Genomic DNA, 18,917 nt, shown 5'->3' with positions numbered 1-18,917 from the left:
TAAATTGCATCTCTGTTCCCTAATGGTTATTGTTTTGTTTCAGGGCTGTCTCTCCCTAGTGAAGGAAGTTTTTATTAGCTCTTTAAGTATGAGACTGATTACTCACCTGGCAGTGAATGAACCTTTGTGAGATGAAATCAGAATAAGCTGAACAGGTTTCTCTGGTTCATGCTGCAGTTACGGGCCCTGAATTGTCCAAGGAATAAGAGAGAGCTGTGGCTTTCCATGACCTCATCACAGATGTGGAGATACGAACACCCTGGGGCAGCCTGACATATGTTGCTGGTTCTGACACCTTCCTTTTCCATGCTTTTGGTGCACAAGCAGAGCTGGATCCTGGCTTGTGAGGAATAACAGTTCCTGGAGGAGAGGTACTAGCTTTTACTCGTGCAACAAGCATCTGGTGGAAATTTTCTTTTTCTGCCCTGACATTATGGCACAGCTCAGCCGTGAAGAGATTGCATTTAGAAATAAGAGACTAAATTTTGTTTTTTCTGTGCTTAAGACCCAGGTGAGGTATCCATTAGTGCTTGCATTTGGCAATCTTCTTGGTGGGGTGGTTGTGCTTTCTTAGTGTATACAGTGCGCAACATGTTAGTCTACTGTTGGAAGCCAATTATGATGATGGTGGCTTTTCTAGATTCAGAAATCAGCCAGGATATGAATTGAGTGCTCCACTCATCTACTTTCATTTAGGTCATGGAAGGACTGCTAGCTGGAAATAACAATCTTTATTGACATACAGTGGATTTGAACTGGTGGCTTGTAGGTGAAATGCTTCATGCTGCTCAGCAGTGTCTTTTGTATAATAGATGTGAGAAAATGAACATGGAAGCTATTTATTGCACACACTCCTTTTCAAAGATTTAAGAAAGAGTAGAAATTTTAATACATTTTTTTTAATACCAAAAAGATGTACAGCTCTTTTCCCTACACCTTTTCTGACTGTTTTCTGTTGTTCTGGGTGAGCTTATGTGTATTATGTTAACACATTAATCAAAAGTGTTTTGGACTATGTACAAAAAAACCTCTCAAAACTCTTCTGCGTGCAAGTGCTGGTAATATCAGGGGCCTGAACCTAGTTCATTCAATGAAAAGAGACATCTGCTGAATTCAGTGGATGTAAAGTCCTGCCCTGCCCTGTGATTATGCACTTGGGTCTGCATCTGCATGGATCCCGCTGCAGGCTGGAGGTCTACATTTAGACATTCACACAAGAAAATTTAGCGTTTTGAAAGATGCAGAATGCAGCTGTTTCCCGTCATTATGTTTCACATTTACTTAAGTCAGCAGTTACTCTTTTCCAAGCAGTGCTTTTCAGCAATAAACAAGGCAAATACTTCCAATAGAACCTCTTGATGACTTCTATTTAATTTAAATATATATATTGCAGCAGCAAATACAGCGGTATCATGGAATATAAAACCCACTAACTCTAAAAATGCTGTGTAGGTGTAGGAGGGAGAGAAAAAGAAGATGCATTTCTTCTGATTACTCATGCTGTATTTAGGGTGAATATTGTAAGTTGGAGGAGCATGCACTATATATTTATATATGTAATAAATAGAGTTTTCACTTTACAAGCACACTGGAACTCCATGCTAATTGGAATTGGAGTGAATGAATCAATAATTACCTCACACACCAAAACTAGAGGCAGACTAAGTGCATTATGAGTACCGAGTAGATGTCAAGACCATGGTCTTTATTTTCAAATCAGTAGGCACTTCAGGGAGAAGAATTTTTAGAACAGGAGACTGTGAATGGTTTCTTGGCCAGAGAGACCTCCCAAAGCACAGATCTTAGCACCTGCTGGCACCAGGTGGCTAACCAGCACCATGGCAGCTGTTTCTGAGGAGTCTTTCCTTTAGAGCTGTTCTGCACTGGGGTTTAGGTGGCTGAAAGAGTGAGCAAGAGACAGTGTGCAGGGTTTTTTTCTGGACCTCAGTAAGGACGCTTAACAACAAATGGTGTAATGAAATAGGCATTTTAATAAAATATAGTAAAAAGAGGAATATAGATAGTAAATTTTAAATCACTTCAGAGGCTGGGAATCCTGCTTTCATGCAGCATCAGGTGGACATTGGATGGATTTTCCTCCCCCTTCCCATGCTGTAGTAGCTTTTATTTTGTGTAACAAACAGAATCATGTGTCTTCTCCTGATGGTTTTGGATGTTATTTCTCTTGTAACACCCCCCAGTGTGCAGCACAGGCTGGCAGACAGCACTCCAGCAGGTTGCCGTGCAGTGGCTACTGCTGCCGATGTATGGAATTCTCAAGCCCCAAGAACAGGGACCAACGGAGCAGACATGGCCTGGTCAAGATCACTGACTCCTCAAATACAGTGTCTTCTTCAAAGCTTCCAATACAGAAATGAGTTACATATTAATCCAATCTGAATCCTGTAATAAACCTAGGTTTGATTCCTTATTATCTATAATCAATATTAAGAAAAAAAAAAAAAAGGGAGTTTTATTTCCCTTTCCTCCCCTTTTTTCAAGAAGACGTGTATTAGCTGGCCAATATTCAAACATCACTTCCTTCAGGCTCAAGACCAATGCAACCCTATGAGGAAGAAATCAAATAAATGGAGTAAGAGGCCAGCATGGATGAGTAGGTGGAAGAAGGATGTTTATGTAATGTGGAAAAAGGGACAGATCTCCTGGGAGGAACACAGGGTAGAGTATGCAGGGATGTATTGAGGAAGGCCAAGCGCCACTTGGAAGTAAAGGTGGCCAGAGATGTCACGGACAAGAAGAAGGACTTCTTCAAGTACACCAGCAGCAAAAGGAAGGTTAGGGAAAATGTAGGTCTGCTGCTGAATGCAAAGGGTGTCCTGGTGATTGATGACACAAGGAAGGCAGAGTTACTGAATGCCTTCCTCGCTTCCATCTTTACTGCTAAGGCTGGCCCTCAGGTATCCCAGACCCTAGAGATAGGAGAGAAAGTCTTGGAAAAGGAAGGCTTTCCCTGGTTGAGGAGGGTCAGGTTAGAGATTGTTTAGGAAAACTGGACATCCACAAATCCATGGGCCCCGATGGGATGCACCCATGGGATGCTGAGAGAGTTGGCAGATGTTGTTGTTAAGCTGCTCTCCATCATCCTTGAAAGGTCCTGGGGAACAGGAGAGGTGCCTGAGGACTGGAGGAAAGCCAGTGTCACTCCAGTCTTCAAAAAGGTTAAGAAGGAAACCCAGGAAACTGCAGGCCAGTCAGCCTCACCTCCATCCCTGGAAAGGTGATGGAACAGCTCATTCTGGATGTCATCTCCAAGCGTGTGGAGGAAAATAAGGTTATCAGGAGTAGTCAGCAGGGGTTTACCAAAGGGAAATCATGTTTGACTAACCTGATAGCCTTCTTTGATGGTATGACTTGCTGGGTAGACAAGGGAGGAGCAGTGGATGTTGTCTACCTTGACTTCAGCAAGGCTTTTGACACTGTTTCTCACAACATCCTCATAGGCAAGCTCAGGAAGTGCAGGCTGGATGAGTGCATGGTGAGGCGGATCATGAACTGTCTGGATGGCAGAGCTCAGAGGGTTGTAATCAATGGTGCAGTCTGGTTGGAGGCCAGTGTTAGGTCCGGTCCTATTCAACCTGTTCATCAATGACCTGAATGAAGAGACAGAGTGCACGCTCAGCAAGTTTGCAGATGATACCAAACTGGGAGGAAGGGCTGACGCACCAAAAGGCTGTGCTGCCATTCAGCAAGACCTGGACAGGCTGGAGGACTGGGCAGAGAAGATGAAGTTCAACAAGGGCAAGTGTAGGGTCCTGCACCTGGGGAGGAATAACGCCAGGCACCAGTGCAGGTTAGGGGTGGACCTGCTGGAAAGCAGCATGGCAGAGGAGGACTTGGGAGTTCTGGTCGACAACAGGTTGACCATGAGTCAACAATGTGCCCTTGTGGTCAAGAAGGCCAATGGTATCCTGGAGTGCATTAAGAAGAGTGTGACCAGCAGATCAAGGGAGGTTCTCCTCCCGCTCTACTCTGCCCTGGTGAGGCTGCATCTGGAGTCCTGCGTCCAGTTCTGGGCTCCCCAGTTTAAGAAGGACAAGGAATTACTGGAGAGAGTCCGGTGGCAGGCTATAAAGATGATTAGGGTCCTAGAGCACCTTTCTTATGAGGAGAGACTGAGAGAGCTGGGTCTGTTCAGCCTGGAGAAGAGAAGGCTGAGAGGGCATCTCATCAATATTTATAAATATCTCAAGGGTGGGTGTCAAGAGGATGGGACCAAACTCCTTTCAGTGGTGTCCAATGATAGGTTGAGGGGCAATGGGCACAGACTGCAGCATAGGAGGTTCCACTTGAATATGAGGAGAAGCTTCTTTACTTTGAGGGTGCCAGAGCACTGGAACAGGCTGTCCAGTGAGGTTGTGGCGTCTCCTTCTCTAGAAACACTGAAACCCCACCTGGATGCATTCCTGTGCAATCTGCTCTAGGTGAATTTGCTTTAGCAGGTGGGTTGGACTAGATGAGTTCCAGAAGTTCCTTCCAAACATAACCATCCTCTTATTTTTGTGATAATCTCAGAAATGTTAGGCAGGTGTGTAATATTGCATGAATTAGATTCAGTAGTGAAAGGCTAATAATTCTGCTTAGACCTTCCAACAAAGAGTTGTCATGACAGTGAAGATACAGTACTGGGTTACTGGGTGGAGCCTGCTAGAGGTCCCTTTTAGTGAAAGTGCCACCTCTTGATTTCATAAAATCATAGAATCAAATAATAGTTTGGGTTGGAAGGGATCTTCAAAGGTCATCTAGTCTGACTCCCCTGCAATGAGCCAGGACATCTTCAACTAGATCAGCTTGCTCAGAGTCTCATCCAGCCTGTCCTTGAATGTTTCCAGGGATGGGCCACCTATCACCTCTCTGGGCAACATGTGCCAGTAATTTATCACTCTTAATTTCTATGAGCTGTCTGTGTGCCTTGCAGATGGATGTATTATGTCCTTTCTGTTTTGGGATGCCACAATGCAGCACAAGGAGTGGTAGCATGTGGCACTAGTAAGAGCCGGGTGTAACTGGGCAAAGGAGTTTTTCGTGCCCTCCAAGGCTGCACATGCTGCTGCTTTTCAGAGCTCAGGTGGTGATCTCTCAGGCCACTGGTACGAGATGTCCTCCCTGCTGTGGCCTGGCACCCAGGCCTGCTGTGGGCGGGGAAGGGCTCAGATAGCACAGAGCTCAACCAGTGGAGCAGCATCTTTCTTCGTGCTTCATGTAAGATCAGTTTGGCAGCAGAAGTGAGGGTGAGAAGTTTTCCTCCTTGCAATTTTCCCCCTTGTTCTGCAGCCTCTGACCCTTTCCAAAGCAGGCCAGGTAGGGGTAAGCAGTGCTGACAATGGGAGTCAGGTGGATTTGGAGGAGGGTCTCCCTCTCCCACCCTTGCCTGGCTAGGCTAGTCGCAGCCTTCTGTGGCTCCAGCTCTGCTTCTTCAGATTGCTCTGAGGGGAATATTAGCATACCCTAATAACTCTGTCAGACTTATGGAGGGATTTGTTTTATTAATTCCGAGACTGGGTGCAGCAAATAGATTATAGCTTGGGCCACTACATAGGCTTAATGAGCCCTTTCTGTGCTTACCACATTTTTTCCAAATCTCCTTGTATTAAATGCTTTTTCTGTGGTGTTTTTTTTTTTTTTTTTTTTTTTTTTTTTTTTTTTTTTTTTTACTGTTTATTGAATATCCTCAGTGTTGTATATGTCACAAGGAATATGCCCAAAGTTTACTCCCATACATAATTTTTGGATGGTAAGAGAAGAATGGAGGCAGCACAATTTGCAATGTATTTGGGGATAGTAAATGCCTTTGGTAGCTGTCATGGTGATGGTCCTAGAACAAGACAAAGCTGATAATACTCAGCATCTTTACAGGTTCTTGCTCAACAGAAGGAGAGGTACCCTCTTTCTGTGGCATATGGTTGCAAATGTCCTGGTTTCCAGTCTCTGTGTCAGTCTTGCAGGTGATGCAGACAAATGTGAAACACCACAGGCCTGATTTCAGTACTTTGAGCAGATAGCAGAGTGCCTGCAGTGAAACTAGTTTTAGCTTCTTGAGTCACATGGCTCGTTCGCTTTATTTTAGGCCACAAGACTGCTCAAAATTAGGTTAATTTTTGTGGTGGTCAGCATAGGAAAGTCCACTGTTGTGCATTGTCATCAACAAGCTCCCTGTCATCTTTATGTCTAGATAACCTTCTAGCATTATTGCCTTTGCTGCATCTGGGAGCTGAGAATAAGTACCTATGCTGGTGAATCCAGGGAAGGCCTTCCTGACAGGGAGGGTATTTCATTTAGGGAGATCCATCAGTTGCCATCCTTTCCTGATGCCCAAATCAATTAAAATAGGAGGCCCATTGTAGATAAACTGGCTTCTATATCCCTGAGATCTTTTGTGTGAGTCACTTCTAGCTTACAAGAACATCTCTTGCTGTGATATGATGCAGCCACTCAAGTGTCACATTGGTTGATTTAGTCCTTGTTAAAGTCAAGAGAAAATTTGGCTTGGAAGCTAGTTTCAACTGTAGTTAGAACATGAGGAAGCAGCTGTCTATGAGAATGTAACTCTTGCAAGTAGTTTTTGAAACACTTTACAAAGCACGAGCGTTTCTCACCTTGAAAGGAAATTTGGATGAGGGTAGGAGTTTCCAGCCACAAGTGTGGAAGCAGGTATAGACATGCCTAGGTAATGTTACAGAAGTGAGGAAAAACAGGCAGCAGTATAAGCAATGTTTGCTTTCAGGAGGTCATAGGTCCTTGTTTCATCCAAGGTGGGAGGGAAAGAGAAATCATCCTCTTTTTACCACTGAAGATGACCAATGAAAATGCAAAACCAACTTTCGATGTAGCCCTGCTACTGCTCCTAATATATGAATGGTTTATAAATAGCGGTCCCAAATATTGTAGCTAAAGGCAGGAAAGTTATTTAATCCCCCTTTTTAGTGTGAGTGGCCACTTAGGTGAAAAAAGCTTTGGCACTTTTAGTACATAGCGTGATGAGCCATATGGTGGCTTTTGCTATTTGTGTGGAACACTGAATGACAAATCATAGTGTTTGTGGAGGAGACTGTGTACTGCACGTGCATAACGTGGGCACACACTATGTCCATGTTTTCCTATGAAAAGCTTAGTTTGTCCTCTGGTATGTATTTCTCTTTCACGGGAGTTATAGGCCGTTCTGGGCCCAAGTCTTACAAGTGAATTCCAGGCCGATGAGTGCTCCTTATAGGGCTGTGTGTAATACTGCTAAACAGAAAGAGAAGATGGGGGTCTGGATCTGCACTAGGCCCTGGTGAGGAACAAGGGTCTCTGGAGAGGTACAGCACTCTTAGCCTGATTTGTTCAAGCACAGTGTGTATTTCTTATTCATAAACTTGTCAGCCTGTGTTTCTGAAAAGAATAAAAGCTTCTCATTGGATTTTTAGCCAGATTGAGTGCATGCCCTTAGGGGAGGGACAGGCTTCCAATGGGTTTAGACGTGTGCTAAAATATACCAGTTGCACAAATGTCCTGGTACAACTAACCCAAGAATAAAATTCAAAACTGGTCCTGCTCAAGATGGCCTAGTTCTCTTTTCCCTGTAGGCACAGAATGACTGCCATATGCAGAGGGTCTTGATGGACTGGCACTCTTCAGTTTAGAAAAGAGATGGCTAAAGCAGGAGGTGAGGTAGTTAGAATGAAGAGTGCTGTCATCATGCTGAATAATGAATGTTTATTCATAATCTTTTATAAAGCAACAGGTAGGGGATGCCCAGTGTGGCATATTCTGCTGCAGGTTTTAAATGGACAAACGAAAATGCTGTTTCACACTGCACAAATTCTACTTCCAGAAGAGACCAGGCAAATTCAGGGAGGAAAGAGTCCATCCAGGCTGTTAAGCATTTTGGTCATGGTACAACCTCCACCAGTCTCTCATTGCTGGAAGCTGTTAATAAGGGTACTTGGAATCTTCTCAGTTCCTTTGACTCTTTCCTGAGTAATGTGCTTGGCTGCTGTCAAAGGCTTGGCCTTGGTGTCTGCCCTGCTCCATTACTGAAGCTTTCAGCTTCTGGTGCCTGGCAGCTGTTACTGACGGGATTGTCTGGGGAGAGTGCGTTTTGAATTAGAATAATAAAATTACAGAAAATGGGATTGGAAAAGGTCTCAAGGGCTAACTAGTCTTTCCAAGACAAGATCAGGTGTATCTGAAAAATTAATGAGAAATACTTTAACCTTTTCTCAATAGTCTCCAATGCTGGTGGCTAACTCCCAGTAGCCAAGCTATTCTAGAGCCTCACTGCCCTGGTGCTGCTAAATTTTTCTAACACTAAATCTAAGCTTCCCTTTCCGCATGGTAAGTTTCTTGTCATTCTATCTATGGTGAATACAGAGGACACTGTTTCTTTTTCCTTGCACCTGGCCTTCAGAAGTTACACAGTTAGGCATCTTCCTGTGCTTCACAAGACCATGGGCACAACTGGCTGAATAGAGGTGTGCTGAGGTGCTGTGCAAAACAGCAATCCTCCATTTCCTCCAGTTCCCATGCACCTAGAATAGAATAATAGGAAGGAGCCTCATCGTGGAGACCTCAGACAATGTATCTAGGCAGTTTAAGTGAAGATCAACAGATTGGTTGGAGGGCATTGAGTAACTAAGTTCTGGTTGGATTTTTGCTAGTAGTAGGCTACAAAACTATTGGCTTTTCCCACAGCAATGTAGCCAGGGCACTGAGGAACTTTCATGAGCATATTTGTTGGGATGTGTAGGAGGGGATGGTACTTTCACTGAAAGCCGTGAAATCAGCAAGCAGCTTTATCTAAGAATAGTAATTGCACAGGGTTAATTAGAAGGATTATTATTAATTCATTTATCTAAGTTTTTTTTGGTTGTTTTTTACTTCTACTGGAGCTAAGTAACTCTATGCATTGGTTTCTGAAAGCAACAGGCATACTTAGTCCATCTATACCGTGTTGATATGAGAGTGCTTTTCTAAATGGCCAGGCAATTGTAGGGAGCTCACAGTTGCCTGTAAATCTCTCCCGAGCTAGCTAAAGCTCACACTGCCTCAGTATCTTGGTTGTCTTAGAGGAGAAAGCTTGGCCCTTTGAGGTAAAGGGTCCATTTTCTTTAATATAGGTAAGATCTACTTAAACTTCATACACTTTAGAGCAGGGATGTCAAACTTATTTTCAGTGGGGGCCACATCAGCCTCGTGCTTGCCTCCAAAAGGCTGAATGTAATTTTAGGACTATATAAATGTATGAGTAGTTACTACTACTGCGAGGCTGATCTGCCCCCTGGTGAAAATGAGTTTGACACCCCTGCTTTGGAGGGTGACATACCAGCACATCTCACATCTGACCCTGTGGAGAGGGCAGGCTGCTCATGACATGAATGCACAGAGTATGGAGAAGAGCATTGGAAGCATCAAATCACTGTTAATCATCCAGATAAGATTTCAAATCAAATCTCTTCACCCCATTTAAATCAGAAGTGCTTTAAAATCACATGGCGCTTTTAGCAGAATCAGCCAAGTTAGAATAAGGTTTCATTCTGCCTTTTAAGTAGTTCTTGTTGTTCTAACTCTGACAGGCTAAACTGCTGTATGGCATTCCTATAAGCTGTTAAACATCTGTCTCTTTCACTTCAGAGCTGGCTGCATTTCAGTACTGGATGAATGATTCCTATATTCACAGCTAATAAGTGCTTTGGGATCCCAAGTATTAGCTCTTTGCACAGTACCACAAATGTCTGCAATTCTATGCAACATATCAAGTGAGTACTATTCCCAAGAGACTGAAGCCTAAGAGATCCCTTAGGACAAAGGACACAGAGAAATGTAATTGATTGTAATGAACTTGTATGTGTATGTGTCACCACTTGTCTCTACTGAATAAAATCAGAAGTGTTCAACACTCCATTAACACAAATTACAGGGTACTATTCTTCTGGAGTGAGACAATAAGGCTTACACCTGCTAGTATTGTGAAGTTCTTCATGATCCCAGTGTGTAGCTCAGTGATAGACATCATAGGCTCAAGTGGTCTTGGATTTGTTTCAGTATCCTAAACGTTTAGCAAATTAAATAGACTTGGTTAGAATTATTTCTGTGGCAGTTCCGTTGGAATCAGTAGAAAGACACCAGGGATTGAGCCTGGTACCAGAGTAAGAGAAAAGATGTTAGGTAAATATGAGGGATGAAATAATGACACTATCAAAGTAACTGTCAAGTCTTCTATGAATGTAACAGAGCCAAGACTTTAACTTAGTTAACCATAAATACAGCAATCTTAAAGATGCCTATCTCCTTTGTGAACATGGACACTACGAGGATGTTGTGCTTGGAACTGATCTCATTACTGAGGCCATCTTTACCCAAGCAAATTATTGTTAGAAGCTATTTATATAGTGTCAGTGCTATTTCTTTTTATGTTGCTGTAAGCCTCTCAGCTGGATTTGAACCACTGTTTCCTGAAGAGAAAGACAAGGATTATGTACAGTTTTGCACCAACAACAGTGGTGCCCCACAGCTTGGCACAGGAGGTGAAGTAGGATGATATTTTTACCTTTACTTTGACCAGGTTAGGATGGAATGAGACCACTTGCCAAATCAGCATCTGGAATTGACACTTTGTTTGATGAAGTATCAAGTTAATGAAGCCTTTGCTCATTGCAATTTGAGGGGCTTCCAGCTCAGCCGAAATGCAGCTCTTCATCCTATTGTTAAAATGTTGTATCAGAGCTCAGTTAAGAGGAAATCACCTGGTTCTGAGTCACCAGCATCTCTTACTACCATACCATGGGAGTCCAGGCAGGCTCATCATGTATCTTATGAATAATTTCACAGGCTGCCTTAAATGCATCAATCTGAACTGTTTTCATATATATCAGTAAGTCAAAGTGAATGAGAATTGCCAACCAGTCATGCTTCTGCCAGCGAAATGGTACCTATATCCATTTGCTGTATTTACAGCATGATGAGAGCCAAATCTGCTTTTTTAGGTGTTGGTAACTGAGTGAGCTTCAGAATAAGGTCTTTTTCCTGTCTAAAGACAGGATCTCCTCTTATTGGGGGGTGGATCTTCTATGACAAAAGATGCCCTTCTCCTTTCCCCGGTTTCTGCCTGCTCCCCAGTCCTCTCCACACACTGGTGTTCAGAGAGATTGGTAACCAGGGAGCCCTGGAGGGGGACACCTTGAGGGACTTGTAGTACAAGATAGTGCTGTTCTCCTCTAGGAGCTTATTTCCAGTTAGCCTGGGATGCTCCCACCTGACAGTGATTTGTGATGTGTGAATTCAGTCAGTGGCTCTCAGTTTGGCTGGCACCAGACTGGTGTCCACATCCCATCAAAGGAGGGGACAAGACTGATTGGCCCATGGTGATGGGAACGAAAGCAGGTCCCTTCAGCTCAAGTTGATGTGTACTGGTAGGGCTGGTGTGCATAGAAAGTGTGTGCTGTCCCTGGCTTCCAGTTGGAGAGAGAAGTGCACCCTCATGACACCTTCCCTTATTGCTAAATTTCTTGTTAAAAATGTTAGAATTAAAAATACCTCAGATATTTCCTCTACAGGCATGGGAATGACCTGAGCTATAATAATGTTTGCTTTGTTCCTTCCGCTCCCCTTCATCTTCCTCCTTCCCTTTCCACCTCGCCCAGATGGCCTGGGCTGCACCAGACAAAGGCAGCAGCCCCGCTGATCCCTCTTTCAACCCAGCTATTAGCATCAAAGAATAAAAGCAAACAGCACCAGCTTGCAGCTCAGCCCTTTACAAAGGCACAATAAATGTACTCTTGTGTATAGGATAAAGTAAACTCTGCCTTTTCTTTTGTGAAGTGGCAGACCTTTCTGTGTTTGAAGTACTCTGAGCTGAAGAAAGTGGAGAAACCTCGATCTGCATGGCAGTAACTTCCATGGTCACTGGCTTTGGTGTTAGTCATGGGTTCTGCAGGCTTCCTGTTTAATGGGGAACGCTGTACCTCTTCAGTCCCTGTGGCAGTTAGTAGGTCCCTGTGTGGCAAGGACTATAGTGCTGATGGAAGAGGAAGAGAGTGGGGACGTGTTTTAAACAGTCCCTTTAAAATCGAACCAGAAAAACATGAGGAGAATCTGAGAGAACATCTCAGATGAGAGGCTGAAACACAATCAACTCAGCTCCCCACATCTAGTCACTCTGCCTATTTGCCTTCTCTATCTTCTGTCTTTCTTGAGGCATTAGGTTTCTTCTAATTGTGGAGCCACCAGCCATAAGGTACTGCATGAGGGGTTTCTTACTAAGGGTTTCTTTTGTTGATATACACAACTAGAGTTTTAATTGTGTGCCAAAGTGGAGCAGCACACCACACTGCACAGGTGTTAGAGGGTTTCCTGTGAGAACTTAGTGTGGCAATTTCAACTGTATGCCACAGTGGTATTTCTTGTAGGGTCTTTTGGGAAGACTGACTGGCTGTATGCTATTTTTGTCTTTGCAAAGAAAGCAGTGCTTTCTCATGTGTGGTTTAAAGCAAAAAAACAAGTGCTTTGGCCATTTGAAAATCAGCATTTGCCAGCAGATACCACATGGGGGGGTGTCTGCAATACAAGAAACTCCCTTTGTATATGGTATGGGAAAGTAACATTAATGACCTGGGCTGTCACATAGGTAAATACTGCAAAAGTGTCTTGGAGATGTAAATAATGACTTTTATGATGCAGCTAGTATATGCAGAAATTGTGTTGGGTGGAAACTTTCCAAAAAAGATACAGCCAAAAGAAAGCTAAGCATAAAATGTCGGGATCGGGGATGCCTGTTCTTAGGGACACTGCAACAAAAAATATGGGTAAATGGAAATCCCCTTGTTGTCTGACCCCTGTTACTTGCCATTGAGACACTATATCTTAGAGATGCTTGTGTAGCTCTTAACACTTAATTGTTCCCCTTTTTAACAGCTTCATGACCTGTTTAATTCACGCACAGTTTAATAGGTGTTATTTCAAGCGGTGTATCAGTTACAGGCCAGTGCCTTTTCTCTTATTTGCTTAATGTGTTTATCCTTTGCTCACCCTTGGTTAGCTCTTTCCTTTGCCCTTTCTATTTGCTGATCCTTTTCATTCCCTAAACAGCCCACAGGTTTCCTGCTGGAGCACAAACACCCTTCTGAGGCCGCCTGCTGTTCCTGGGCCCCTGAGGTAGCCTGGGCTGCAGCCATGCCCTCTCCTTTGTCAGGCGTGCAGGGAGGCTGAGAGAACAGCGTGGGCCTAGCTAGAGCTTTGTGCTTGCTTAGATTAGGCTTTGGGGCAGCTGCTGAATTATCAGAAACATTTGCAGTACTTTACAGCTCTTACTTCTTTCTCTTCTGAAATGTGTCATCTTCTCTGATTGCCACTGATTTTCTCAAGCAACAACCCAACTCATGTCCTAGCTGTGGACTTGCAAATTCTTTGGCATTCTGCAGTGGTGGTCAAGTGTCTGCTCTTTCCTTCTGCCTCTGCTCTCACCTCCTTTTGCCTGCCATCCTCAGTACATGCATTGCTCCCTGATACTTGTTTTCTTCCTACCTAAAAATAATTATTTTCAGGCAAACTTTCAGTGCCAGTGTCCTTCCAGTCTTGCATGCCAAGACACCGCTTCTTAGATACAATTATGTATCAAAAGAGGAAAGGCAACAAATAGCACTCATCAGATTTGACATATATGTCTAGTAGAAACTATGGAAATTAAATGAGTTGATGAAAGTCCCTCCTCTCTTTGTTCATTGTTTTATTTGGGTTATCACCTCCTTAGGGAAGGATGGCTTGATGTACGACAGGCACTTTTCCTGAAATGACTCTGGAGCCATTACAAAGTGATAAACAAAAAGCAACATGAACAGGAATCATTCACTCACCACTGAAATGACAAAAGTTTCAGGAAGACAAGTGGCACTGGTTTCACAGCAACATAGCTGGTTTAGACAAGAAGGAGGAGTACCAATGGAAATTGGAGGGGATGTTCAGGGAAGGAGAATACATTCTTAGACCTTGGTGTGTAGCTGAAGTACCCAGCATGTCATACTCCTAGGCTTGTGGGAGAAGTGGTCCAGGACCTGTAGTAGTCCAAATCAGTCATGTATTTCTTTGAAGTCTTATTTGAAAGATGATACCTGCAGCCGCACAGCTCCTGGGCAAGGTGCAGCCCTCCAGGGAAGAATGCCACCAGTGGACTTGGCCCCACTGTTTACTCAAACAAGTTCATTTTTCACTGGGGAGGGCTGAATTGGAAGGAAAATGCTGATCTAGTCTAATCCCTTGAGATTTCAGTGGTTCCTCCCTCATGGTGCAATGATAAGTGTAGCTATTCAGAGCTAGACTAAACTTGAGATACTGAAAACGTTATGAGACACGTTTGTTTAAAGTACATTCTAAGGTTGGTGGGCTCTGCCTAAAACACACACTTCATTCAAAGATATGCCTGTCTGTTATTGGTACTTATATAGTCTAATTTATTTTGGGATTTGTGTGTTTTATTCTGAAAAGCAGTCTTATGTCACAAAGAGAAAAAATACGGAATGGTATTTGGTCTGAGTTCAGCATCTTTTGAAAAGAAAACATGTGGGACGTGCAAACCTCTGGCACTCCTTATCCCCCTCCCCTGCTGCTGTCTGCAATGAAGGATCTTGTTTTGGGAATTATGAGTAGGAGGAATGAAAAGGAATGGACTCTTTTCTACACTTTGGGACTATGTTGAGTGTCTTGCACCTGGTCATAAATTCACATGGCCCCTTTTGAAAGGGGAGCAGGTTCTTTTCTTCTTTTTTTCTGAAAACTTGCTTGAATTTATGTGCAACAGAAACCTACTGCAGGCAGGCTATTTATTTTTTTTCTTTCCTTCTTTTGCATTTGTGTGTGAAAAACAGTAGAATATTTTAACCAATATTCTTACAGGAACTGACATGGCTTGATTCTATCTGATTCCAGGAACTCTCTCTCCGGACAGATATGATGGTGGATTCGTGTTTACATGCACAGCGGAGAGGGAGCCAGTGCCTCCTCCCTTGCATGGCTGGGTGCTTGGCTGCAGACGGGTGGCCTTCAAACAAACCTAATTACTTCTGGTTTTGCATGAAATTGATTTCCATGCAAGGATGCTGAGTTGCTGTGTGCATCTCTAATGCCTTTTCTCTCTTCTCTCTCTCTCTTTTTCCTTTTCTCCCTTCTGCTTGCCATGAAAACACCTCGACAGATGTCAATCATATTCCAGGTAAGTGTTGTCTTTGCTGAACTGAAAGGCTGCTCTTTAAGGAGTGGTGGTGGGTGCTTACCAGGGACAGAAATCACCTTGCTTTTTGAGAGCACGCAGAACAAATCTCCGTACTGGACATCACAGGGTCTGGATTGCAAGGTCTTTGCTAAAAGGAGGGCTTCGTAGTTGCAAAGATCACAAACTTCCCTCCTCAGAGGTTACATTGTGTTGGTCAGTTAAAGGGATGCTTTCTGAATGAAAATTACATGGAAAATGGTGCCTTATATTACTAATTACCTGGCATTGAAGACTATATTATATACAGTTTATTTCTGGTACCTCCGTGTGTAGTCTGGCATACAAATCTAGTTCAGTCATTTTCCTTCTCCTACTGCAGTCTACTCCATTTGCTAGTTCCACTGATAACCTGTTGAGTTTAATTTCCACTAACAAAGGGGTTTTTTGTTGTTGTTTTATTTTAGGTTTTAAAAATCACTGAGTAAGTTTCTGGCTGAATGTGAGTGTGTGCTTTTGCTTAGGTATCAAAACTTGAATCCCCCATGGGGTGCAAAGATTCATTTAAAAGAAACAAAGAATGTGTGTTTTATATGCATGTTTATTTGGAGAGTTCTTCCACAAGGAAGTATTTTACCACAGAGAACTCCAAACCTCCCCAGATCGCTCTCTCATTGTTGAAAGGATCTGAGTTCCTCAACTTTAGCTACAAGGGTTAATCTAAGTAGACACCTTATGCTGCAGTCCACATCCTGTTGCCACTGAAGCTTAAAAAACTAATTTTTACCTCACGCTCAGGCAGCTCCACCTGGTTTATCACTATGTGAAATGAAAATGAAAGCCCAGGGAAGCATCTGGCATTGCCCTGGCTGGGCTGGAATGGTTGGAGAGTTGAGGGCCATTTCCTTCTCAGCTTTCTGCATAACTTCTACTAAACCCAACCTGAACCTGGAATGAGGTCTCCATTCAGCTTGCTTCTTTTCCACATTTGGATAATCAGATTTTGCAGAACACTTCAGTGAGATGCAGTGAGAGCTAGCCACTCGGGTAATTCCCTTGCATATTTAGTATTTAGCCTTTTGGCTTCTCTCATCAGACCCCTTTTTGTTCTGCTGAGGTTGCATTCTGTGCACATCTCAGCTGGCAACAATGAGGACGGAGGTGGCCAAATGGCAAATGTTGCCTGGCATGCCTTGGGAATAAAAGGCTCTGTCAGCCATAACATTGAATCTTTTTAGTGACCCATGTGGCTGAACAAGTACCTTCTCTGCCCCAGTCTGAGGTATCCAGGAACACCTGTCTCCTCTCATCTTGCCAGGATCTGGCAGGATGTGCACCAAAGGCTTGGGGTCACAGGTCTCTCCATCACCTTCTGAAGGTGTTGGTGTCTGTGGCAGAAGAGGATGGTTAAATTTAGAAGGCATGGCCTTCCTGTGCCCTACCAGTAGGACTCAAAATACTATGCCATGAACTAGTGTTCCCTTAAACAACATCAGGGCCATCTCCAAGGCCTGTACAGTGTACACAGGATGATGGCATCACTAGTAGGGGCCCCAGCAGAGGTGGCACAACCAAGACAGGACCATGCGGCTGTTGTTCTGGGCACCCTGGTGCTGTCCATCCTTCTACTCTCTGAATAGGCTCTTCTGCCCCACCGCCCTCTTATTCTCCTAATTTATACGCTTGGATGTGCATTTTTTGTTCTCCCCATTGCTCATACACATGTTCTCATTCTCAGGACTGCTGTGTGGTTTCTCACATGGATTTCTAATCACACATGAATGCTCTTCTCTGTGTACTCTCACACTCATCTGTATGCTTTCGCTTCGACAATTACCCACATCTCATTATTTGACTCTGTAACTGTTTACTCCTAGGCAGTCTAATCCCTCTGTTCAGCTCCCTCTGGGGAGGCCACTAACATGGCTGTGTGGCTGGGCTGTGATGGGGACCACCAGGAGGGTTTGGTGTGTGCTTCCCCTCTGCCCAGCTGTGCAGAGGCTTTCTTCCTATCTGGCCATCCAGCTGTCTGTATTTTGAGGAGAGAGCCCTGGCCCCCTGTCAAAATGGTTACTTAAACCATCCACTGTTTGCAAGACAAATTAGGGATTTTATGAGCTAATGGTAACTATTTACCCACAAGCAGTGGAAGGGCTGTAAAGAGCCCATTGATTAACTATTTTTTATTGTTGAATAGACTGGCTAGAACTAATTCCCAGTAAGAGAAAGTAGCTGTGAATAGGCTGGGGCTGGCAGCAGTGGGGAACACAGCACAGGGCTCTGTTGGGTGCGATTTCTGCAAGGTGCCAAGAAGTTAGTCTTGTTCAAAGTAAACAGAAATATGTAGTATGAGTCTTCCTTGGCTGCAAGGTCTCTATGAAGAAGGGGTACTCCAGCAACAGGGACTGGTGTGCTACACTCATTTCTAGAGCCAACTGAAGATCCCATCTGGCTTATTTCACAAATGAAAGAAGTTTTCGAGGTATCAAGCAAAGCTGCCCTGCAGATGTTATGTCCCCACTCACAAAATAACACCACACTGTAAGCAGCAAAATCAAGTATTTAGTGCAGGGCCCTGGAGTTGGGACAGTTGCTGTCTGTGCTCAGCTGGGTCACTGACTCCCTGTGTCATGTAGAGTAGAAATAACTTCTCCTTTTGGTACTTCAGTTTTCCCTTTGGGCTTATAGCTGCAGCCTTATTTCACCTTCACAACATGCTTAGAAATCTTGGGCTGAACACTATGGAGGTTAAGAGCTTTCTTAGAGGGGTTAAGTGCCTTGGCTGGGGAGTGGTGTGCAGCACAGACCAGAAAGGATGCCCTTGGGACCTCAGCACAGTATCTGCCCCTTTCTACTCTGTGCCAGTGGTTGAGGTTCTGAAAGACAGATTGTTGGGAAAAGACCAGTAGATCAAGGAGCAAACAATACACTCCTGTCTTGCTATTTTCTTTTTAATTTTAATTTTTATTTTTTAATGGAAGAATATATGAAGGAGAAAGGACTAAATATGGGTTCTTGATATTATGGTGACTGGTGCTGATACCTGGGATTGTCAAAGTTTAAACAGTGCTTCTCCCATTCATGCCTCGCTTATCCACTTTGTGGGAGAGATCTTCAAATGTTCATAGGGAGAAGGCTAAAAGATGAATAATTTTGCTGTCATGATTTTACTGCTGACTAGAGTTTGCATGTAACTCAATGAACATGACCCAGTAGAAATGACCTAGTTAGCTGGGGCCCTGAGCAAAAATTAATCCTTGCTTGTGTAAACAACTCCTTTATAAGGATACAGAGGTCCTTGAAGGCACAAGCATACTAGCACTTTTTTGATCCAGGTCTTTAATCTCTCAAACTCCATCTTTTCATGCTTCTGTCCTTTCTTCATCTCAGGGCTGCCGTTTTAATCTGTCTTCTGTACTCTATGTCATAGGATAATTTACATAGTACCTGTATGCTGACTTCTGCTTCCTTGAAGCTGAACTCTGCTTTTTGGGCATGAACATGAGTGAGCTGTGCTTCAGCCCCTTTGGTGTTTCTGATTTGCTGAAGGTACTAGGGAAGAGCACAGCTGACAGCAAAATCCACACAGTGCCACTCATACAGGTGTTTGAAACCAGTTTGTACAGGCTTATGTTCTTCTTCATAGATGCCACCACTGTTTTCATTCTTGCATTGCCCTTTGCACAGGCACTGTCCACAAGTTGGATTCTCTTGCACTGAA

The 18,917-nt window shown here is 43.7% G+C and overlaps 1 protein-coding gene across 23 annotated transcripts in view; it reads left to right on the top strand.

The window, feature by feature from the left end:
* NRXN3 (neurexin 3) overlaps positions 1-18,917 on the top strand; it is a 1,033,016-nt gene that overhangs the window by 70,911 nt on the left and 943,188 nt on the right. Inside the window, exon 3 of one of the 23 annotated variants that reach the window (XM_065063785.1) lies at positions 15,182-15,199. The exons of the other annotated variants lie outside the window; for them this stretch is intronic. Within the exon in view, the coding sequence (XP_064919857.1) occupies positions 15,182-15,199 (18 nt within the window). The remainder of the gene's footprint in view (positions 1-15,181; positions 15,200-18,917) is intronic. 23 annotated transcript variants of the gene reach the window in all.

This window comes from Columba livia, chromosome 5, assembly GCF_036013475.1.
Source record: "Columba livia isolate bColLiv1 breed racing homer chromosome 5, bColLiv1.pat.W.v2, whole genome shotgun sequence".
Lineage (NCBI taxonomy): Eukaryota > Metazoa > Chordata > Aves > Columbiformes > Columbidae > Columba > Columba livia.
This window is presented reverse-complemented; position numbering and strand designations above follow the sequence as displayed.